The 20,884-nt window shown below is 51.1% G+C and overlaps 1 protein-coding gene and 1 pseudogene across 4 annotated transcripts in view; both read left to right on the forward strand.

The window, feature by feature from the left end:
• Positions 1-20,884, forward strand: part of POLE (DNA polymerase epsilon, catalytic subunit) — a 55,983-nt gene that overhangs the window by 33,893 nt on the left and 1,206 nt on the right. The window contains exons 28-48 of one of the 4 annotated variants that reach the window (XM_021073944.2): positions 392-472; positions 585-707; positions 6,105-6,317; positions 6,561-6,770; positions 7,023-7,166; positions 8,622-8,762; positions 8,968-9,121; positions 9,229-9,335; positions 9,505-9,681; positions 9,768-9,991; positions 10,135-10,355; positions 10,598-10,802; positions 12,071-12,244; positions 13,133-13,258; positions 13,883-14,015; positions 16,163-16,346; positions 17,241-17,372; positions 17,502-17,695; positions 19,529-19,729; positions 20,056-20,181; positions 20,758-20,847. In XM_021073944.2, the coding sequence (XP_020929603.2) occupies positions 392-472; positions 585-707; positions 6,105-6,317; positions 6,561-6,770; positions 7,023-7,166; positions 8,622-8,762; positions 8,968-9,121; positions 9,229-9,335; positions 9,505-9,681; positions 9,768-9,991; positions 10,135-10,355; positions 10,598-10,802; positions 12,071-12,244; positions 13,133-13,258; positions 13,883-14,015; positions 16,163-16,346; positions 17,241-17,372; positions 17,502-17,695; positions 19,529-19,729; positions 20,056-20,181; positions 20,758-20,847 (3,360 nt within the window). Of the gene's footprint in view, positions 1-391; positions 473-584; positions 965-1,011; positions 1,523-1,754; positions 2,599-6,104; positions 6,318-6,560; positions 6,771-7,022; positions 7,506-7,551; positions 7,643-8,621; positions 8,763-8,967; positions 9,122-9,228; positions 9,336-9,504; positions 9,682-9,767; positions 9,992-10,134; positions 10,356-10,597; positions 10,803-12,070; positions 12,245-13,132; positions 13,259-13,882; positions 14,016-16,162; positions 16,347-17,240; positions 17,373-17,501; positions 17,696-19,528; positions 19,730-20,055; positions 20,182-20,757; positions 20,848-20,884 lie in introns of those variants that run through there. The other 3 variants (XR_014825803.1, XR_014825804.1, XR_014825805.1) reach the window with 3 other exon arrangements.
• LOC110256847 (tropomyosin-like) lies at positions 1,196-2,874 on the forward strand (annotated as a pseudogene).

Genomic DNA, 20,884 nt, shown 5'->3' on the forward strand with positions numbered 1-20,884 from the left:
TTAGGTCACCTTTTTTGTTTCCATACTTCACTCTTAATTTCCTCCTTTCTATTATGTAAAGAATGAAGGAAATAGTTGTACACCTTAGGGCAAAACTGGAGACACTAAGTGCCAGCGAGGCCCTTGCCCTGTGCTCTTGGATGGACTAAAGCTTGGGGTCTGGCCCAGGGTTCTAAGTGCTGGCCTGCCCACCTCTGATCCTGGGAGGATCATTTACCCTCTCCACCTCAGCTTCCTCCTCTGAAACAGGCGCCTGTTGGCATAGAATTTCTAAGAGGGTTAAGTAAGACACATGAAGGCTTATTCAGCACAGTGCGTTGCAGAGTGAAGCACGCTGCTGCTGCTTGTCTCTCACGCGCACCCTGTTGGTGCTGGCCTCCTGCACACTCAGATCCTGGACTGGGACTACTACATCGAGCGGCTGGGGAGCGCCATCCAGAAGATCATCACAATCCCTGCGGCTCTGCAGCAGGTGAGCTGGAGAGCCAGTGGGAACAGGGCCCAGTGTGATGTTAAAAGCCGCAGAAACCTGGGCCAGGCCCAGACTAGCTGTCAGACAAGTGATAAGTGTCCCCTTCATGCAGGTGAAGAACCCAGTACCACGTGTCAAACACCCTGACTGGCTGCACAAAAAACTGCTGGAGAAGAATGATGTCTACAAGCAAAAGAAGATCAGTGAGCTCTTCGTCCTGGAGGGCAAGAGACAGGTGAGGGGGCCTGGCCCAGGATAGCAGAGGTTGTGACAGCTGAGGCTGGGTAGGACCGCTGGGGCACACAGAGCCTCCATGATCTTGGAGGCTTCCATTCTAGCATATGGAATGTTTTTCTTTTTTGTTTTCTTTCTCTCTCTCTCTTTTTTTTTTTTTTTTTTTTTTTTTTGTCTTTTTTAGGGCCTCACTTGTAGCATATGGGAGTTCCCAGGCTAGCTGGCGAATCAGAGCTCTAGTTGATGGCCTACACCACAGCCACAGCAACGCCAGATCTGAGCCACATCTGCGACCTACACCACAGCTCTTGGCATCACCGGATCCTTAACCCACAAGGAGCAAGGCCAGGGATTGAACTCGTATCCTCGTGGATACTAGTCTGGTTGGTTACCACAGAGCCACAACTGGAACTCCATGGAATTTTAATACATCTTCCTCAATTTTTGGAGCAACCAGTCCAAAAACTAGTAAAAATATGCAAGGTTGGAATGACACAGTTGCTAACTAGATTTAGTTAATAGAACCTTGTGCTCAGATAATACACCTTCTTTTCAAGAACACCTAAACATAAGACCAGGCAAAAAATAAATAAGTGGGAGTTCCCGTCGTGGTGCAGCGGAAATGAATCCAACTGGGAACCATGAGGTTGTGGGTTCGATCCCTGGCTTCGCTCAGTGGATTAAGGATCCGGTGTTGCCGTGAGCTGTGGTGTAGGTCAGCAGCTATAACTCTGATTCGACCCCTAGCCTGGAAACTTCCATATGCTGCAGGTGTGGCCCTAAAAAGACAAAAAAAAAAAGTGATGACGATGGAAATTAGAAATGAATTACTGAATGAAAATACTATCAGAGGAGTTCCCATTGTGGAGCAGTGGAAATGAATCTGACTAACATCCATGAGGATGCACGTTCGATCCCTGGCCTCGCTCAGTGGGTTAAGGATCCGGCATTGCTGTGAGCTGTGGTGTAGGTTGCAGATGCGGCTCGGATCTGACGTGGCTGTGGCTGTGGTGTAGGCCGGAAGCTGTAGCTCTGATTCGACCCCTAGCCTGGGAATCTCCATATGCCGTGGGTGCAACCCTAAAAAGCAAAAAAAAAAAAAAAAAAAAAAAGGAAAATACCATCAAAATTTGTAGGAGGCAGCTAAAGAGTTTTTATATGTAACTTATCTATTTAATTGCATATAGTAGAAAAGAAAAACCAACAGAAAGTTAAGTGAGCTAAGCTTCCAGTTGAGGAACTGGAGAACAGCAGTAAACCAAGAAAGTAGAAAAGGCTACAGCACCATGTGGAGGAGGCAGGAACTCAAGCTCAAGCAGGAGCTGGGTGGACACCTTGGCCAGAATCACCACCATCAAGGCAGTGAAGCTCAAGATCCAGGTTCTATAGCAGCAGGTCGATGATGCAGAGTAGAGGTCTAAGTGCCTCCAGCGGGAAGTGGAGAGAGAAAGGCGGGCCTGGGAACGGGCTGAGGCTGAGGTGGCCTCCTTGAACTGTAGGATCCAGCTGGTTGAAGAGGAGCCGGACCGTGCTCAAGAGCACCTGGCCACTGTCCTACAAAAGCTGGAGGAAGCCAAGATAGCTGCTGATGAGAACGAGAGAGGTATGAAAGTTATTGAAAACTGAGCCTTAAAAGAGGAGGAAAAAATGAAACTCCAGGAAATCCACCTCAAGCTAAGCACATTGCAGAAGAGGCGTATAGGAAGTATAAAGAGGTGGCTTGGGAGTTGGTGATTATTGAGGGAGACTTGGAACGCACAGAGGAGTGAGCTGAGCTGGCAGAGTCCCGCTGCCAAGAGGTAATCAGTCTGAGCAGATCAGACTGATGGACCAGAATCTGAAGTGTCTGAGTACTGCTGAAGAAAAGTGCTCTCAAAAAAAAAAAAAACAAATCTGAGGAAGAGATAAAGATTCTTACTGAAAGACTCAAGGAGGCAGAGACCTGTGCTGAGTTTGCTGAGAAATCAGTAGCCAAGCTGGAAAAAACAGTTGATGATTTGGAATATAAACTGAAATGCACCAAGGAGGAGCACTTCTGTACACAACGGATGCTGGACCAGACTGTTTGCCCTGAACGAGATGTAGAGCACCCCAGGCCCGCCCTGCCGCTGCTCCTTCCTCTGACCCTGACCCCGCCTGAGGCCAGCCTGCCTGAAGCTGACCTTTAAACTGAGGGCTGATCTTTAATTGGAAGGCTGCTTTCTCCTTTAACCACCTCTCCCATCCCCACCCCCACCCCCACCCCCACCCCTTTGCCCTTTTCACCAAACTGTCTCTGCCTCTCCTGAGAGATTCCAATTGGGCTAGAGGCTGAGCTCCTTTGGGAACAACATTTAATGGAACGTGAGCACAATGCAAAGTGTCTTTGAAGCATGCTGTGATGTCACATTTTGTAATTACCTTTTTTGTTGTTGATGTAGCAACCATTTGTAAAAAACATTCCAGATAATTCCACAAGTTTGAAGCAGCAGTCTAATCCCTTTCTCACTTTTGGAAGGTAACTTTTCAGCTTAATGCATATTGCCCTCTCTATAGAGGAAGGATAATGGTATGGGCCTCCCTTACTGAGAGCCAAACAGCCCAGAGAAAGACTTCATTATGGGAAACCTCATTGCTCTGTAAAAAGTACCCACCAAGTAGCTGTGAACTCCACGGCTCAGTGGTTGACGAATCTGACTCGGAACCATGAGGTTGCAGGTTTGATCCCTGGCCTCGCTCAGTGGGTTAAGGATCCGGCGTTGCTGTGAGCTGTGGTGTAGGTCGAAGACAAGGCGCAGATCTGGTGTTGCTGTGGCTTTGGCATAGGTCGGCAGCTACAGCTCCAACTAGACCCGTAGCCTGGGAATCTCCATATGCCATAGGTGCAGCCCTAAAAAGACAAAAAAAGTACCCACCAAACTGGAAAGGTGATTCTAGGGGTTAGCCAAAAAAAAAAAAAAAAAAGTGCTGTTCAGGTTTTCAGCTTCACAGTATCTTTGGGCCACTTTACTTTTGTTTTTCATCAGAAGTGACCAAACAAATTAAGATGATGAGACCAAATCCTCTATCCTGTTCCCAGATGCTCAGAGAATGGATCATGTGCCCCTATGTCGAGGTGACCACTTATTTGCCCTCCTCTCTCCTTGAAAGAAAGAAAATTATGTTTTGCCACTGATTTCGCCCTATGAAACTCGTATTATCACCCTTTTCTGGGTCTAAGCTGCTGTCTCTTATAAAAGTGCCATCTCATTGTGCTTTGTGTCAGTTAGTGCTAGAAAAATCCTGAAAGGTTTATGTACAAAACTGTTTTTGAATTTTATATTATTTTGAAACTTCGCTTCTTTGGGGTTGGGGCACACTAGTCACCCCATCTGGCTGTGAGCTCTCTACAGTCTGAGCTGGCAGTGTGTTGAGCATTTAAAATTTCTTTCCCTACACAATTCTGCCCACGGCCCCCGCCTTTGGTGAGGGATGTTAGGTGTGCATCCTGTAGCTTAATTGGCTTAAAATGTACTCTTCTTTGTGGTCTCTTTGGGGGCCAATTGGGAGAATGAAAAACCAATAATGTAACTGTTTTCATACTGAAAATTGATGTGTCTTTTTGAAATAAAGAACCAGTCCCTCTAAAAAAAAGAAAAAAGAAAGTAGAAAGAAAGGAGTTAAAATGGCAAGAGCAGCAATGAATGAAGTAAACAGTAAAACCAAAACCTTGGTCTTTGAGAAAACTTATGAAATAGACAGATGTTTGTCAAGATAGAAATTTTGGCTTTTGTTTTTTTTTGTTGTTGTTGTTTTTTGTCTTTTTGCCATTTTTCTTGAGCCGCTCCTGTGGCATAAGGAGATTCCCAGGCTCGGGGTCGAATCGGAGCTGTAGCTGCTGGACTACATCAGAGCCACAGCATGCAGAGCTGCGTCTGCAACCTACACCACAGCTCATGGCAACGCCGGATCCTTAACCCACTGAGCAAGGCCAGGGATCGAACCTGCAACCTCATGGTTCCTAGTCAGATTCGTCAACCACTGAGCCACGACGGGAACTCCTGGCTTTTGTTTTAATGAAAACAGATTATCATTGCAGATATAGGAAAGCCTAAAAAAATATATAAAGAATTACCTTACCTAAACAATTGAAAAACTTAGGTGGAATGAACAGTATCCTTAAAAAGAATTATTCAAACTGACCTAAGAAGAAATAGAAAAATTGAATTGAATTATAACCATTAAAAAAATTGAACTGTTGGAGTTCCCATTGTGGCTCAGTCATAGCAAACCCAACCAGTATCCATGAGGATCTGAGTTTGATCTCTGGCCTCGCTCAGTGAGTTAGGGATCTGGCATTGCTGTGAGCTGTGGTACAGGTCGCAGACGTGGCTCAGATCCTGCGTTGCTGTGGCTGTGGTGTGGGCTGGCAGCTACAGCTCCAGTTGGACCCCTGGCCTGGGAACTTCCATGTGCTGCAGGTTCAGCCCTGAAAAAAAGAGCAAGCTGCAGTAGAATGTGCAGCATGTGCCTCTACTTTTTTTTTTTTTTTTTTTTTTTTTGGCTTTTCTAAGACTGCACCTGTGGCACATGGAGGTTCCCAGGCTAGGGGTCTAATCAGAGCTGTAGCCACCAGCCACAGCCATAGCCACAGCCACAACTCGGGATCCGAGCCGAGTCTGCAAGCTACACCTCAGCTCACAGCCTAAAGCAATGGTATTTGTTGTTTATGGATATGGAGTAAAAGTACAAAATGTATGGGGAGTGGTAGGCCCTGTGCCTGGGGAACTGGCAGGGAGAATGGAGGGGCCCTTTACCTATGCTTTACAATATTTTATTTACTTATTAATTTATTTTGTCTTTTTAGGGCTGCACCCTTGGCATATGGAGGTTCCTAGGCTAGAGGTCGAATCAGAGCTACAACCACTGGCCTACACCATAGCCACAGCAGCTCCGGATCTTTAACCAACTGAGGGAGGCCAGGGATCTAACCTGCATCCTCATGAATACTAGTCAGATTCATTTCCACTGGGCCATGACGGGAAGTCCAATATTTTATTTCTTAAGAAAAGGAGAAAGTTCTGGAGCAAACACAGAAAAATGTAAACATTTGCTTCATAATGGTTGTACCTGAGTGACATTTTCTTTCTGACCTTTTCACTATTAAAAGTTTAAAAGTAGATTAGTCTGGGAGTTCCCTGGTGGCCTAGTAAAGGGTCTGACCTTGTCACTGCTATGGTGCAGGTTGAACCCCTGGCCTGGGAACTTCTGCTTGCCACAGGTACAGCCCCCCAAAAAACAAATTTAAAAATAGTCTGGAAATGAATGTTTGCATACAAGTACTTTATCTTATTCAGAGGATGCACTTATGATGGATTTCCAGAAGTGGAATTTATTGAGAGGAATCTTGCTGTTTTAAGGCTCCTTTGGGTCTTTGCAGGTAGGCGTGGCCCAGGCTTCGGAAGGGGCCCCGAGCTGCAGCACTCCCGACATGGAGGACCTGGGCCTCTCAAGGCCGCTCCACTCAGGGGTTCCTGTTGCCACCAAGAGGAGGCGCATCCTCTGGGAGAGCCAGGAGGAGTCGCAGGACCTGGAGCTGATGGTGCCCTGGCAGGAGATCTTGGGGCAGCCTCCAGCACTCGGGACCACCCAGGTGAGAGGCTTGGGGAGTCTGGTGTGGGGTGGAGGAGGGAGTGGGGACCCTGGTCAGGCCTGGGTCACAACGAGCTGTCTCCCTGTGGAGTCCGCCGAGTAGAGATGGGTGGCGAGATGAGCCCAGGTCTTACCAGAGCAGCTGGGAGGTGTGCTTGCTGCAGAAGGATGTTTCTGTTTTCCCGAGTGCTCAGTTGAATTTCCCGTCTTCTTCTCCTCCTGACCTGTTCTGCCCCTGTCCCAGGAAGAGTGGTTGGTATGGCTCCGATTTCACAAGAAGAAATGGCAGCTGCAGGCTCGACAGCGCCTTGCTCACAGGAAGAGGCGGCGTCTGGAGGTGGCAGAGGGTGTGCCACGGCCTGGGGCCATCCGAGAGGGACCCTCTACAGGGCTAGGGGGCTTTTTCCGAAGAACTGCTCGCAGCATTCTGGACCTCCCCTGGCAGATCGTGCAGGTGTGGATGGGGGTCAGTGGTGGGTGGGACATCCTGAAGGTCAAGAGCACAGCTGACAGAAGGGGTATCTGGTCAGCTCACCATCCTGGGGGCCGGGGCCAGAAGGAGTAGGAAGGGCAGGCCTTTACCTTTGTGTCTCTGTGAGGGGCTGGCGCTGGAGGCCACTTGGGAAGCAGCCTGCCGTTGGGAGTTGAGTGCTTTCTGTGACAAGGCGAGACCTGCATGGCTGTACAGTCTGTGTTTCCCCTTCAGATCAGTGAGACCAGCCAGGCTGGCTTGTTCAGACTGTGGGCTGTCATCAGCAGTGACCTGTATTGCATCAAGCTGAACATTCCCCGGGTCTTCTATGTGAACCAGCGGGTGGCCAAGGTGGAGGAGAGCCCTTCTTATCGGAAGGTATGGTCTGTGGGGGCGGGGGGGACGACAGCTGGTGTTGCTGGTCATTGAGGTCAGCTGCCTGTGCAGCCTCTGAGGATGTCTCCACGATGGCGGAGGCCATATAAAGATTTGGGCTTTGTAGATATAAAGACCTGGTGAGTTTGGTGACCTTGAGTGAGGTGTTCTGGAGCCTCCATCTCCTGAGAACCTTCTTAGGATGCCATAAAAGTTAATTAGGGGAGTTCCTGTTGTGGCTCAGCAGTAACAAACATGACTAGTATCCACAAGAAAGTGAGTTCTATCCTCAGCCTTGCTCAGTGGGTTGAGGATCTGGTATTGCCATGAGCTGTGGTGTAGGTTGCAGACTCAGTTCGGATCTGGTGTTGCTGGGGCTGTGGTGTAGGCCAGTGCCCGCAGCTCTGATTTGACCCCTAGCCTGGGAACTTCCATATGTTGTAGGTGTGGCCCTAAAAAGACAAAAAAAAAAAAAAAAATAGTGTAAGATTCAGTGGCTTTTAGCATATTGAGTTATGTAGCCATTCCACAGTCACTCTTAGAACGTTTTTATCACCCCTAAAAGAAATCCGTGCCCCTTAGCAGTCTTTCCCATCTCCTGGCCCTCAGGAAGCACTGGTCCACGTTCTATCTCCAGGTGGTGGGTTGGGACATGTCACATACATGGAACCCTTCAGTACGTGGTCCTCCTCACAGCTGTGGTATCCTCGGGGCCTCGGTATGGTCTCTGTCCCAGCTCCCAGTGAGCCCTACGCCGAGCTTGTTTACCGAGCAAATGAGCACATTTCTTGGTTGGTGCCAGGAATCACTTAGGTTGACATCTAGTTGAGATCAGACTTGGATGTTTGGGTGACAACTCGGCTGAGGAGGCTTCCTGCAGATGACACTTGCTTCAACCAGAAGATTCAGCAGAACGTGGATCTAGAAAGAGAACAGGGAGGATGAAGGACAGGAGATCAAGATCTGGAATTCCTGTGGCTTCCTGGACATGCTGTGATGGAACTTTGTAGGAGAACGTCCTGCCCTGGAGGATATTTTCCCCTTCTCCTGCCCCCTCCTCCCCAAAACTCCTTGGTCTGGCTCCCGGGGGGCTCTCCCAGTCTTCTGTCCACGAAGACGTGGCTTCTCTCCGAGTTTTTGCTTCCCTACCCTTAGGTTAAACCCAGGAGAGAATGGAGGAAAATAAGCCGGGAACACCTTCCCCTGAGAGTGTGAGAGCTTGTCTGTATTTTAGAAGCCTCAGGTGGCTTCTCAAAGCTATGTCCAGACTTTCTGATTGTACTCATTGGGAGAGATGGACTGTAGGGGTGTTGACTCCATGGTTGTGGGCTGCAGAAGTCCTAGGCCTGTTTGATGGTGCATGTACATGTGTTTAAGTGCGTGCGTGCGCGTGTGCCTGTGTGTTGTAACAAACATGACCACTTAATTTAGTCATGGGGTGAACCATCTTATCACCAGGTGAACCGGGTCCTGCCTCGCTCCAACATGGTCTATAACCTCTACGAGTACTCGGTGCCAGAGGACATGTACCAAGAACATATCAATGAGATCAACACCGAGCTGGCGGCACCAGACATTGAAGGCGTGTACGAGACCCAGGTAACCGTTTTCCCAGCTGAGCTGTGCAAGGATCCAGCTGGACGGAGTGGTGGGAAAAAATCCCAGAGGGCACAGACAGGCTGGCCACAGTGCTAAGGGCTCTGTCCACAGACACGGTGGATTTCAGCCTTGCGTTTGCACAAGATGTCCTTGGGCCGTGCCCTGCCCCCTCAGCCCTCCCACCACCCTGTCCGCCCTCTTTCAGGTCCCATTATTATTCCGGGCCCTGGTGCAGCTGGGCTGTGTGTGTGTGGTCAATAAGCATCTGGTGAGGCACCTTTCAGGCTGGGAAGCAGAAACCTTCGCCCTGGAGCACCTGGAGATGCGCTCTCTGGCCCAGTTCAGCTACCTGGAACCAGGTATGGCAAGTGACCGCTGCCCTTGCTTGGTCTCAACTCCCGTACATGTTGGGGAACGGGCCATGTCCCCCATCACATCTTGAGTGACGGGCTGTGTCCCCTTGCAGGGAGCATCCGCCACATCTACCTGTATCATCACATGCAGGGCCACAAGGCTCTCTTCGGCATCTTTGTGCCCTCACAGCGCAAAGCCTCTGTGTTTGTGTTGGATACCGTGAGTTCCTGGGTCGGGGCGGCGGGGAGAGCCTCCCTGGGCAGGAAAATCTCATGTCCCCACCCCTAGTTTCCAGAAGCCTCAGCCCCTGAGGTAGAAGTGGGGCTGCAGCTCGGGGCTGCCGCCTCCGTCCCCACAGGGAGGGGCTGACCCAGCCCTTGTTGTCCAGGTGCGAAGCAACCAGATGCCCAGCCTCAGCGCCTTGTACTCCGCTGAGCACAGCCTCCTGCTGGAGAAAGTGGGCCCCGAGCTCCTGCCCCCCTCCAAACACACGTTTGAAGTTCGGGCTGAAACCGACCTAAAGATCATCTGCAGAGCCATCCAGCGCTTCCTGCTGGCGTACAAGGTGAGCGCCATCAGGGTCCTGCCGCCCTGGGAGCCCAGCCCCCTCCCCAGGTGGCGCTAACTAGCTGCTGACTTCCCTGTGCCCAGGAGGAGCGCCGGGGGCCCACACTCATTGCCATTCAGTCCAACTGGGAGATGAAGAGGCTAGTTAGTGAAGTTCCCGTCTTGGAGGAGTTCCCGCTAGTGCCTATCCATGTAGCTGATAAGATCAGCTACGGGGTCCTGGACTGGCAGCGCCATGGAGCCCGGCGCATGATCCGGCATTACCTCAACCTGGACACTTGTCTGTCACAGGCCTTCGAGATGAGCAGGTGCGCTGAGCAGAGGGGTGTTTCTGGCCATCTTAGTTATTGCTGGCCTCATGGTCTCTGGTAGCAGCTTGGCCTTTCCTGGTTGTTGTCCCTCTCCTGGGGCTAACCCCCTGTCCCCCTGGGGCTGGCCCCTTCCCCTGCAGGTACTTCCACATCCCCGTTGGGAATCTGCCTGAGGACATATCTACCTTCGGCTCCGATCTCTTCTTTGCTCGCCACCTCCAGCGCCACAACCATCTGCTCTGGCTGTCGCCCACCTCTCGCCCTGACCTGGGTGGGAAGGAGGCCGACGACAACCGGCTCGTCATGGAGTTCGATGACCAGGCCCCTGTGGAGATCAACAGTTCAGGCTGTTACTCCACAGGTGTGTGGGCAGGGCACATGGGGACATCAGATATTGGTATTTCTACTGTTTGTTGCCATTCCGTGTAGGTGGGAGCGGCCTGCAGGCAGCCTCCGTGGGTGTGGGGTCTGCCATCAGCCTGAGTTCAATGCTTGCTGTTTGTTGGCTGCCCCAGGTGGCAGTGATAGTTCTGAGATGGTGCTTCCTGGGGTCGGGCTCTAGCCAGGAGGGGTCAGTGCACAAGCAGTGGTGTCTGTGTGCAGTGTGCGTGGAGCTGGACATTCAGAACCTGGCCGTCAACACCATCCTGCAGTCTCACCACGTCAATGACATGGAGGGGGCTGACAGCATGGGCGTCAGCTTCGACGTGATCCAGCAGGCCTCCCTGGAGGACATGATCACGGGCAATCAGGCTGCCAGTGCCCCCGCCAGCTACGACGAGACGGCCCTCTGCTCTAGCACCTTCAGGTACTCAGGAGCCTACATCCCTGAGCTCATCCCTCATCTTTTGTTCTTGTGCCCTTTCTTCTCCAAAGGCAGAGCAACAGTTTGGCACCTAGAAGGAGCAATAGGAAATCTTTTTACCTTTCTCCTTGTCTTGGAAACTAAGAGTTAAGACAGTGTCACTAGTCAGAAACCAACACAGGGTCAGGCCCCTTCCTCAACCCACTTGTCTTTTGCCACCCTCCAGGTATGGGTGGCAGTTCTAGGTGCTGCATTCTGGCCCCCTTTCTATGGCCAGAGGTGTGCCTGCAGGGAATTGCCGTGGGATGCACAGCAGGTATCCCAGTATCTGCTGTGGTTTGAAGCCACACAGAAGGTAGCACGAGTTATAGGGCTTGGGTCTCAGGAGAGAAGGCAGTGGTGATGTGGCACGGAGCGCGAGTGCTCTTCCCAGTCCCCCTGGGTGATATGGCTGTCGCCCATTGTAGAGATGAGGAAACCGAGGCCCCATGCTGTGGTCATACTGCAGCTGAAGGGAAGGGTTGGCATTCAAAAGCAAGTCTAGCAATTCCAGAACTTTCCTGTTGCCTTCTTACAGGAGGAGGATAGGACTTGCAGCCCAGGAGACTGCTAGAAAGAAAGGTTCAAGGGCTAAGACATGCATGGTATGGTCAGGGCCAACTGGCCAGAGAAATGGACAGTTCATAGATGCACACTATTACTTGTAGAATGGATAAGTGATGAGGTCCTGCTGTACAGCACAGGGAGCTATATCCAGTCTCTTGGGATAGAACATGATGGAAGATAACATAAGAAATAGAATGTATATATATGTATGAATGGGTCACTTTGCTGTGCAGAAATTGGCACAACATTGCCAGTTCACTCCCTACAAGTGGTGGAGTCAGACAGTAGGTGGTAGGATGGTCACACCGAGTGGTGGCTTTGTGATGCTGTTGCAGAATCGTCGGGTGATTCCACAAGGTGCAGCCATGGTGAAGCAGCCAGTTAGGCAGGAGGGCAGGGGCCCTGCGGGTCTCTGCTGGGAGTCTGTTCCTGGTTCTCCCAGCAGAGCGAGGTTCCTTCTTGAAGGACGCCCCATCTGCTCAGCGCCATCCCAACACTAGCTGTGGGGAAGGCACAAAAGCTGGGGTTGATTGAGTGCAGTGGTGGCAGGGGCTGCGGGAGAGTGACAGAATTGGACGGTGTGGCAGGGGGTGCAGAGGCTACAGCACAGCGGGGAAGAGCTGCTGCCTACAACAGTGGGGCGCCCTCTGAACCCCCTTCTCCAGGATCCTGAAGAGCATGGTGGTGGGCTGGGTGAAGGAGATCACACAGTACCGCAATGTCTACGCCGACAACCAGGTGATGCACTTCTACCGCTGGCTGCGGTCTCCATCCTCACTGCTGCACGACCCTGCCCTGCACCGCACACTCCATGGCATGATGAAGAAGCTCTTCCTTCAGTGAGTGCTGCCAGCCCATGCTGACCCCACACCAGAAAGTGGGCACCTCTGGGATCTGTAGGATGGTCTCCAGGGAGCAACACTGCAGGTCTGATAGATATTGTCAGATTACCTGGATAGGAAATGCTGATTCGACTGATACCATCAAGGGGCTCCTGAGAAGGTTGCGCCACTGGTTGTACTATCAGCGATGATTGGTGTTGATTGGTGTCAGCAGTTGATTGTTCTATTGGCGTGTCCCTACCAACACGGTGGGTCATAATGCCAGCCCAGTGGTTTGGGATGTGATCTCTTATACGCTTAATTTGCAGTCCTTGTTGTCAATGAAATTGGACTTTCGTTTTTTTTTTAGGGCCGCACCCATGGCACATGGAAGTTCCCAGGCTAGGGGTCAAATCAGAGCTGCAGCTGCCAGGCTATTCTACAGCTACAGCAACACCAGATCCAAGCCACATCTGCAGCTGACACCACAGCTCAAGGCAACACTAGATCCTTAACCTACAGAGTGAGGCCAGGGATTGAACCTGCATCCTCATGGAAACTAGTTGGGTTCCTTACCACTGAGCTACAAAGGGAACTCCCAAAATCGGACTTTGTTTTCATATCCTTGGCCCATTTTTCTGTAGTTTGTTTTTTTCCCTCATTGATATGTCTGACTTTTCTAGGTAAAAATTAGCCATTTTCCTGTGATACGCATTGCATGTTTTTTCCTCACTCTTTGTCTTTGGTTTTGTTTACGATGGGGTTTTGCTATGCAGAACTTCATTCTTTGTGGCTTCTGGGTTCTAAGTGTGTTTTCTACTTCAGGACAGTCAGCTTTTTTCTCGCAGTATTTTCTGGTGTTTTCTTTGTGGGGTCCTGACTGTTGACTTTGAACTTGGTTCACAGGCTCATCGCTGAGTTCAAGCGCCTGGGATCATCAGTTGTCTATGCCAACTTCAACCGCATCATCCTCTGCACCAAGAAACGGCGAGTGGAAGACGCCCTTGCCTACGTGGAGTACATCACCAACAGGTGTTAGCACCCCTAGTCCTCTTCATTCCTTCACTTGTGTTCTTATCTAATGCTATTTACTGTCTGCTGACATATCTCGTAGTATGGGTTGGTCAGTAACAATTTTTTTCTGGCTTTGGATATCTGAAAAAGCCTTTATTTCACCTTCACTTTTGGAAGATCTTTTTGCTGAGTGTAGCACTGCAGATAGATTTTTTTTTTTGCTTTTTTAGGTCCACATCTGCAGCATATTTAAGTTCCCAGGCCAGGGGTTAAATCAGAGCTGTAGCTGCTGGGCTGTGCCACAGCCACAGCAATGCAGGATCCAAGCTGTGTCTGTGACCTACACTATAGCTCACAGCAATGCTGGATCCTTAACCCACTGGGCAAGCCCAGGGATTGAACCCGAGTCCTAATGGATACTAGCTGGGTTCGTTACCACTGAGCCACAATGGAACTCCCAGATGTCTCCTTAGTATTATGTTTATCATTTTCCCTAGAAAGTATGAGGGATGATAAAGTGTGAATCCACTTTAAAGTCATTTTTTAGAATAAGTGGAGGGTACACAAACAATGAAGGAAAGTGGAGAAAAAGGGAAAAACTCTTAGTTTCATTTAACCAGTTTCTGTTTCGCTTCTCTTCAGCATCCATTCTAAGGAGATCTTCCATTCTTTGACAATTTCTTTCTCTCGATGCTGGGAACTCCTTCTCTGGATGGATCCATCTAACTATGGTGGCATCAAAGGAAATGTCCCCTCTCGTATTCACTGTGGACAGGTAAGAGAACCAGTGTTGGAGAGCTGAGGTTGGAATCTGAAGTGATGTCAGGAGTCCACATTTGTCCCTTCAGCACACACTCGGTAGTGACAGGCCTAGTGCCAGGCATGGTTCTAGGCCCCAGTCATGCGGCAGGACAGGAGGGAATACCTTGCTGTCTCAGAGTCTGTGAGGGCAGAGATTGTGAACAAGCCAACGGTAGGTGTAGATAGCGGTGTAAACAATGGTGAGGGCTCGGATAAACAAAGCGGAGTGTGCAGAGAATGCACCATTAGGCAGGGCTGACTCATGGGAGGTTGAGGGGTCCGCTGAAGTTGTGGTGGGATTGCAGTATGAGGCTGCCACGAGTGACAGCCAGGCAGGGACACTGGTCCTGATGTGGGCTGAGAGCTGGCCACTTGGGCCCTCAGGCTGTGAGGAGACCTGGCTCAGTGACAAGGAGATTCTGGTGGGGAAGAGTCAGGGCCTGACTTCTACTTGGGCCCTGTCTAGACGACACCACAGGAGGTCGAGGTCTGAGTAGGAGCCCAGTTAGTGTCGCCCAGGGGAGGGGGCAGAGCAGGGTGGAGTTAGGGAGGAGGACTCAGGTGGGTATTGAAAGTGGATAGGCCAGCAGAATGAATGTGGGGTGGTGCCCAGGGGCATGGAGTGATGCCTGGGCAGGTAGGTCTTGTGGGGGTCACGCCTGGGGGTGTGAACCTGCATAGACCTGACAAGAGAACGAGTGTGAGGAGAGGGGAGTCGTGCTTGGCTGGGCCCAGGGTGTCTGCCATGCCTGACTTAATGTGCACAGATGGAGATACAGAGGTCAGGGGGTGGGAACTTGGGGTCACCCGGCAGCGTGGTGGCTGAGGCTGGTGAGATCACGTGATGGGAGTGTGGGCTGAGAGGACCCCCAGGTTGGTCCCCATGGTGGAAGCCAGCAGAGGGTGGGGAAGCTGGAGGAGGAGGCCTCAAGTATCAAAGGGGGCACCCCCAGAAGGAAGGAGCTGTGCTGCTGAGAGTAGTCAGGCTGCCCTTGGTGCTAGGTTGGGGAGGTCCACTGAGATGGGAGGGAAGGGAGTGCAGGCCGTGTAGACCAATGAGGGGAAGGCGGTGGTGGTTGCTATCAGAGTTCAGATGTTGAATGAAAGGTACTGTCAAGAGGGGCATCCTCCATAGAGTCAGGTGTTAGCAGAACTGTCACCATCCCAGGAGGACCTCTTTCTCCACAAGAGCTGGTCACCTAAGAAGTGCCCCCCCCTACTTTTAAACGGCTGAACCTGCAGCATATGGAAGTTCCCAGGGTAGGAGTCAGTTGGAACTGCAGCTGCCGGCCTACGCCACAGTAACACCAGATCCTTAACCCACTGAGCAAGGCTTGGGATCCTCATGGTTACTATGTTGGACTCACGATAGAATTCCCTTTGATTTTTGGTTTTCGTTTTGTTTTGTTTTTTCTTTCTCTTTTTCCTTCTTCTTTGGCCAGCCCTGGGCCAAGGATCAGACCTGAGCCACAGTTGCAAACTAAACCGTACCTGCAGCCACGCCGGATCCTTTAACCCACCGTGCCAGGTGTGTCCTGGTGCTACAGAGATGCCACCGATCCTATTGCACCACAGTGGGAACTTGAGGAAGCATGCTTGATTCTTCCCTTCCTGTAGAGTGGGGCTTGAATAACTTGACAGTGAATACTCTGAAAGAGCAAGATGAGAGTAATGGTCAGCTGTGTACTGAATGGGAGTTCCTGTTGTGGCGCGGCGGAAACAAATCCGACTAGTATCCATGAGGATGCAGGGATGATCCCTGGCCTTGCTCAGTGGGTTAAGGATCCAGCATTGCTGTGAGCTCTGGTGTAGGTCTCAGACGCAGCTCGGATCTGGCGTTGCTGTGGTTGTGGCATAGGCTGGTGGCTACAGCTCCAATTACACCTGTGGCCTAGGAACTTCCATATGCTGCAGGCACAGCCTTAAAAAGCAAAAAACAAACAAAAAACTGTGTACTAAATGCCTCTACGCTCCAGGCATGTTCCAGAGGTGACCTTCTTGCAGCTGCCCTGCAGGAGCCACTAGACAAGCGTCACCCTAGATAGCCTGGGCTCAGCCAGGGCGGCTCCCACTGAAGGCTGTTTGGGAAAGCTGACCATGGTTGTCTCTGTGTCACAACAGGACTCCCCTAAAGAGGGCAGAGTGGAGGAGGAGGAAGCTGAGGAGGAGGAAGAGGAGGAGGAGGAGGAGGAGGGAGGCTCTAAGGAGCTAGATGTGGAGGATTTGCTGGAAAACAACTGGAACATCTTGCAGTTTCTGCCGCAGGCAGCCTCCTGCCAAAGCTACTTCCTCATGATTGTCTCAGGTGAGTCATCCACACTTGATGTCATGTTCCAGCCATGCAGTCAGTGGGAATAAGGTGGTTCTGGCAGGAGCAGGACCTGTGTCTGGGCTCCTGAGAGGCAGAGAGGAGACCCTTGGCCCCGCCCAGAGCCAGTGAGGAAGGCTGCCCTGGGGTGTCACTGAAGGGCTCATAGTCCTGCCCCCCTCCCCAGGTTTGTGCATGTGCACAAATAGTGACTAAATTAAACCCCAAGTAGAAAAGTTTAGACACTTCCTGAACAAATTACCCCCCCACCCCAGCTGCCTGGCCTTTGAGGCTCAATTTCTGCTTATAAGAAACTGGTATTTGATTTGGGTCTAAAGGTTTAGTGTTTACAAACCAAGTTATCTAGGTTGATGTGCAAATACAGTGCATAAATTCCACCGCTGTTGTACTTCCGAGCTGATCCTTGGATCAGAACAGTCAGTGAAGAGCATCATAAGTCGTCAGCAGATACACAGACACAGATATAGGTTTCCCCACATACAGAGCGACAGACAGTTTCTTTATGATCATTTATATTTCTGTCTACTTGCCTTTGAGTCTTTCATTTTCTTAAGTTCGCTTTTTGAATGACTGACCTGGGTGGAGCTTGGAGAGATGTGCTGACCCTGGGTCACATCCAGTGTGAAGGTGAATACGTGTTGCCTTCTTTATGCAGGACTCTCTCTGACTATGAACTTGTGCATCAGCGAGGGCTCCTGCTCATTCTCATTTCTCTCTTTGACTTTGGCTCATCTACGTGCAGCAAATGGAATCATCACTAACAATGACATTTCAGCCCAGCCTGGCCGGCGCTGTGAGCAGCATGCGGCTGGGTGCCTCTCATTCCAGTTGTTCCTGGTGTTGCCGACGCCTCTCTCTCTTCCTCTGCAGCCTACATCGTGGCCGTGTACCACAGCATGAAGGAGGAGCTGAGGCGCAGCACCCCAGGGAGCACCCCTGTGCGGAGGAGGGGGGCCAGCCAGCTCTCCCAGGAGGCCCAGGGGGAAGCTGGAGCCCTTCCCGGTGAGCACCCTGCTATGTGAGGCCTACCCTATGTGCTCCTGGAGGGGAGGGGGGGTCCCCACTCCTTCCCTGGTGTCCTCATTGCTGTGTGAAGTAGGGAAGCAGCTGCCATGTGGCTTCTCTTCCCAGGTATGATCACCTTCTCACAGGATTACGTGGCGAATGAACTCACACAGAACTTCTTCACCATCACACAGAAGATTAAGAAGAAAGTTACGGGCTCTCGGAACTCCACTGAGCCCTCAGAAATGTTTCCTGTCCTCCCTGGTTCTCACCTGCTGCTCAATAACCCTGCTCTGGAGTTCATCAAATACGTGTGCAAGGTGAGGGCGCTCACACTGATAGTTTGCACAACACTCACTCACTGCACCACGCTCCACGCAGCCGCTGTGTGAGGCATTTGGGGCTCACAGTAGACAAGGCAGGAAAGCCCTGTGTCCTCACGGAGCCCGCCCTCCACTGGGGGACAACTAGTCAGTGAGGGACAGGTGAGCCCAGAGAGCACAGGTGCTGAGGGGTGGGCTCAGAGACAGGGCGGGTGAGTAGGGCCCTCTGATGGGGCCTGGGGCTCAGTGTAGGGCCTGAGAGGGGGATGAGGTCTGAGCAGAGGCAGGCAGAGGCCCTGGGGTGGAGGGTGATCTGGCGGTGCTGGCAGGGGCTGAGCAGGTGAGCCGTGGGATGGCGGGTGTACACCGCTCCCATGGGGCTCATGGACCAGACTAGGAAGTGGAGGAGGCTTTCCAAATGTCCGGGCTGCTGTGGAACCCAAGGGGAGAGCTTGCTGGGACGCTAAATGCCTTTCTGGGAAAGGCAGGCTGAATCAGACGACGGGATAGTATTACCAGATAAGACCCAGCAGGCGTCATCTTGTACAGAGCACTTTACTTACTGTCCATTAAGTAAGTGATCAAGTGACTTCTGATTGTAGTAAAGGAATTTAGTATACCATTTTATTTTATTTATTTATTTTTGTCTTTTTGTCTTTTAGGGCCACACCCATGGCGTATGGAGGTTCCCAGGCTAGGGGTCTCATCAGAGCAACAGCTGCTGGCTTACAGCACAGCCACAGCAACGCCAGATCCAAGCCGTGTCTGCAACCTACACTGCAGCTCACAGCAACATCAGATCTCTAACCCACTAGAACCTGCAACATCACGGTTCCTAGCCAGACTCGTTTGTCTCCACTGCACCACAACGGGCATTCCAAGTTAATTTTTGTACAATTATGTATGGTCATATTTCTATATAAGCATATCCAATTATTCCAGCACTAATTGTTGAAAAAATTATCCTTTCTCTATTTATCTATGTTTGTGTCTTTTTCAAAACTGGCTGTGCATGTGTGTGAGTCTGATTCTCTGTCTCCATTGATCTAAATGTCCATCTGTTCTCCAGCACCACACTGTCTTAATTCCTATAACTTTATCAACAAGTCTTAAAACTAAGTGTGTGACTGGTTTAACTTTCTTCTTTTTCAAAATTATTTTGGCTATTCTCAATCCTTTGCCTTACCTTATAAAGTTTGAGTCAGTTTTTACCAAGGAAAAAAACATCTTCCTGGGGAGTTCCTATTGTGGTGCAGCAGAAACGAATCCAACTAGTATCTGTGAGGATGCGGGTTCCATCCCTGGCCTTGCTCAGTGGGTCAAGGATCTGACATTGCCACAAGTGTTGCCGTGAACTATGGTGTAGGTTGCAGATTCCGCTTGGATCCCACATTGCCGTGGCTATGGCTGTGGCTAGCAGCTACAGCTCTGATTTGACCCCGAGCCTGGGAACTTCTACATGCTGCAGATGTGCCCCTAAGGGAAAAAAAAAAAATCCTCCTAGATCGTTGATTGGAGTTGTTTTGAGTCTATAGATTAATTTAGGGAGACTTGATAACTAATGTTGAGGCCTCCAATCCATGAGCCGCTTAATCTTTCCATTTCATTATGCTGGGGCTTTCCGCACATAAATATTGCATATGTTTGCACTTCAAGTGTTTATGGAGTTTGGTGCTACTGTAATGGCACTGATTTTTTGAATTGTTTAATTTTGATTTTTTTATTAAGGTATAGTTGATTTACAGCATTGTGTTAGTTTCAGGTATACAGCAAAGTGATTCAGTTACACACATACACATATCCATTCAGGGAGCCGTTCTGACTCCACAGGTCCTGTCTTTGGACACGAACATCACAAACCAGGTGAACAAGCTAAACAGAGACCTGCTCCGCCTGGTAGATGTTGGTGAGTTCTCAGAGGAGGCCCAGTTCCGAGACCCCTGCCGCTCCTACGTGCTCCCTGAGGTCATCTGCCGCAGCTGTAACTTCTGCCGGGATCTGGACCTGTGCAAGGAGCCCTCCTTCTCTCAGGTGGGCACCCCTGGAGTCCAACGATCAGGGAGGTCCTGTGGTACCCCCTCGAGGGACCCCCATCTCTGCCTTTTGGGATTCCACCTGCTGGGCCCCCACTGGCCTTGATGTGAATTAGAACAAGCAGGCACTCTTTCCCAAGCCACTTGACCCCCACACACCAGAGCCTTGTCCTGGCGAAAACGTTTAAGTGATGACGGGGGTGACACGCGTGTGCCCTGGAGCTGCGAGCAGGAGGTGTCACACGTGCCCCCGTGGAGTCTTCTCAGGGCGGTGTGGAAAAGCCACTGAGGAGGGTGATCTGGTCCCTGTCCTTCTCTGCCTAGGATGGGGCTGTGCTGCCTCAGTGGCTCTGCTCCAACTGTCAGGTTGCCTACGACTCGTCAGTCATCGAGATGGCCCTGGTGGAGGCCCTGCAGAAGAAGCTGATGGCCTTCACCCTGCAGGACCTGGTGAGCTGCAGGCCTGGCACTGGGGCATCTCTGCACCCAGTCTGCCCGCCCCCGGTTGGCAGAGGGCTTCTCAACAGCAGTTAGCACCTGTGGGAACCTCGCAGGTCGTAACCTGGGCCTCCAGGGAGACCAGCTCTTGGGTCAGGCCTTGTCCATTAGCCCAGCTTACTCCTTCTTACAGCATCTATTAGGCACATACAGGGGCCAAGTGCTGGCTTCATGAACCTCTTATTCTAGTGGCAGGAGATGGTAAACAAGACAAAGTGTGTAAATGGTGATGAGAGTAAGGCGAACAGACGGGGAGTGTGTGCGAAGACAGGTCTTTCAGTGTTAGACGGAGGCATGGTCTCACCCAGAGGGAACATCTCAGCAAAGACCTGAGGGAGGTGGCTGGTGTGATGGGGTGTCCACAGGGAGGGTGTTGGGGAGCAGCTGGTGTGTTTGGATAAAGCCCATCATCAAGCGTCAGATTGTGTTCATAGTTGAGGTGAAGGCCATGGCCCATGGCGGGGGTTGGGGACGGAGGCCTGGCAGGGGCAGCGGGGAGGCTCCTCATGAGGCTGCTTCTCCTTACAGGTCTGTGTGAAGTGCCGGGGAGTGAAGGAGACCAACATGGCTGTGTATTGCAGCTGTGCTGGGGGCTTCGCGCTTACCATCCACACTAAGGTGGGGACCCCCTCGGCCATTTGCCCTTTCTGTCCCT

The sequence above is a fragment of the Sus scrofa genome, chromosome 14, assembly GCF_054392235.1.
Source record: "Sus scrofa isolate SSC_HxYL_T2T_F1_AM1 chromosome 14, Sscrofa_HxYL_maternal_Yorkshire_Landrace_v2.0, whole genome shotgun sequence".
NCBI lineage: Eukaryota > Metazoa > Chordata > Mammalia > Artiodactyla > Suidae > Sus > Sus scrofa.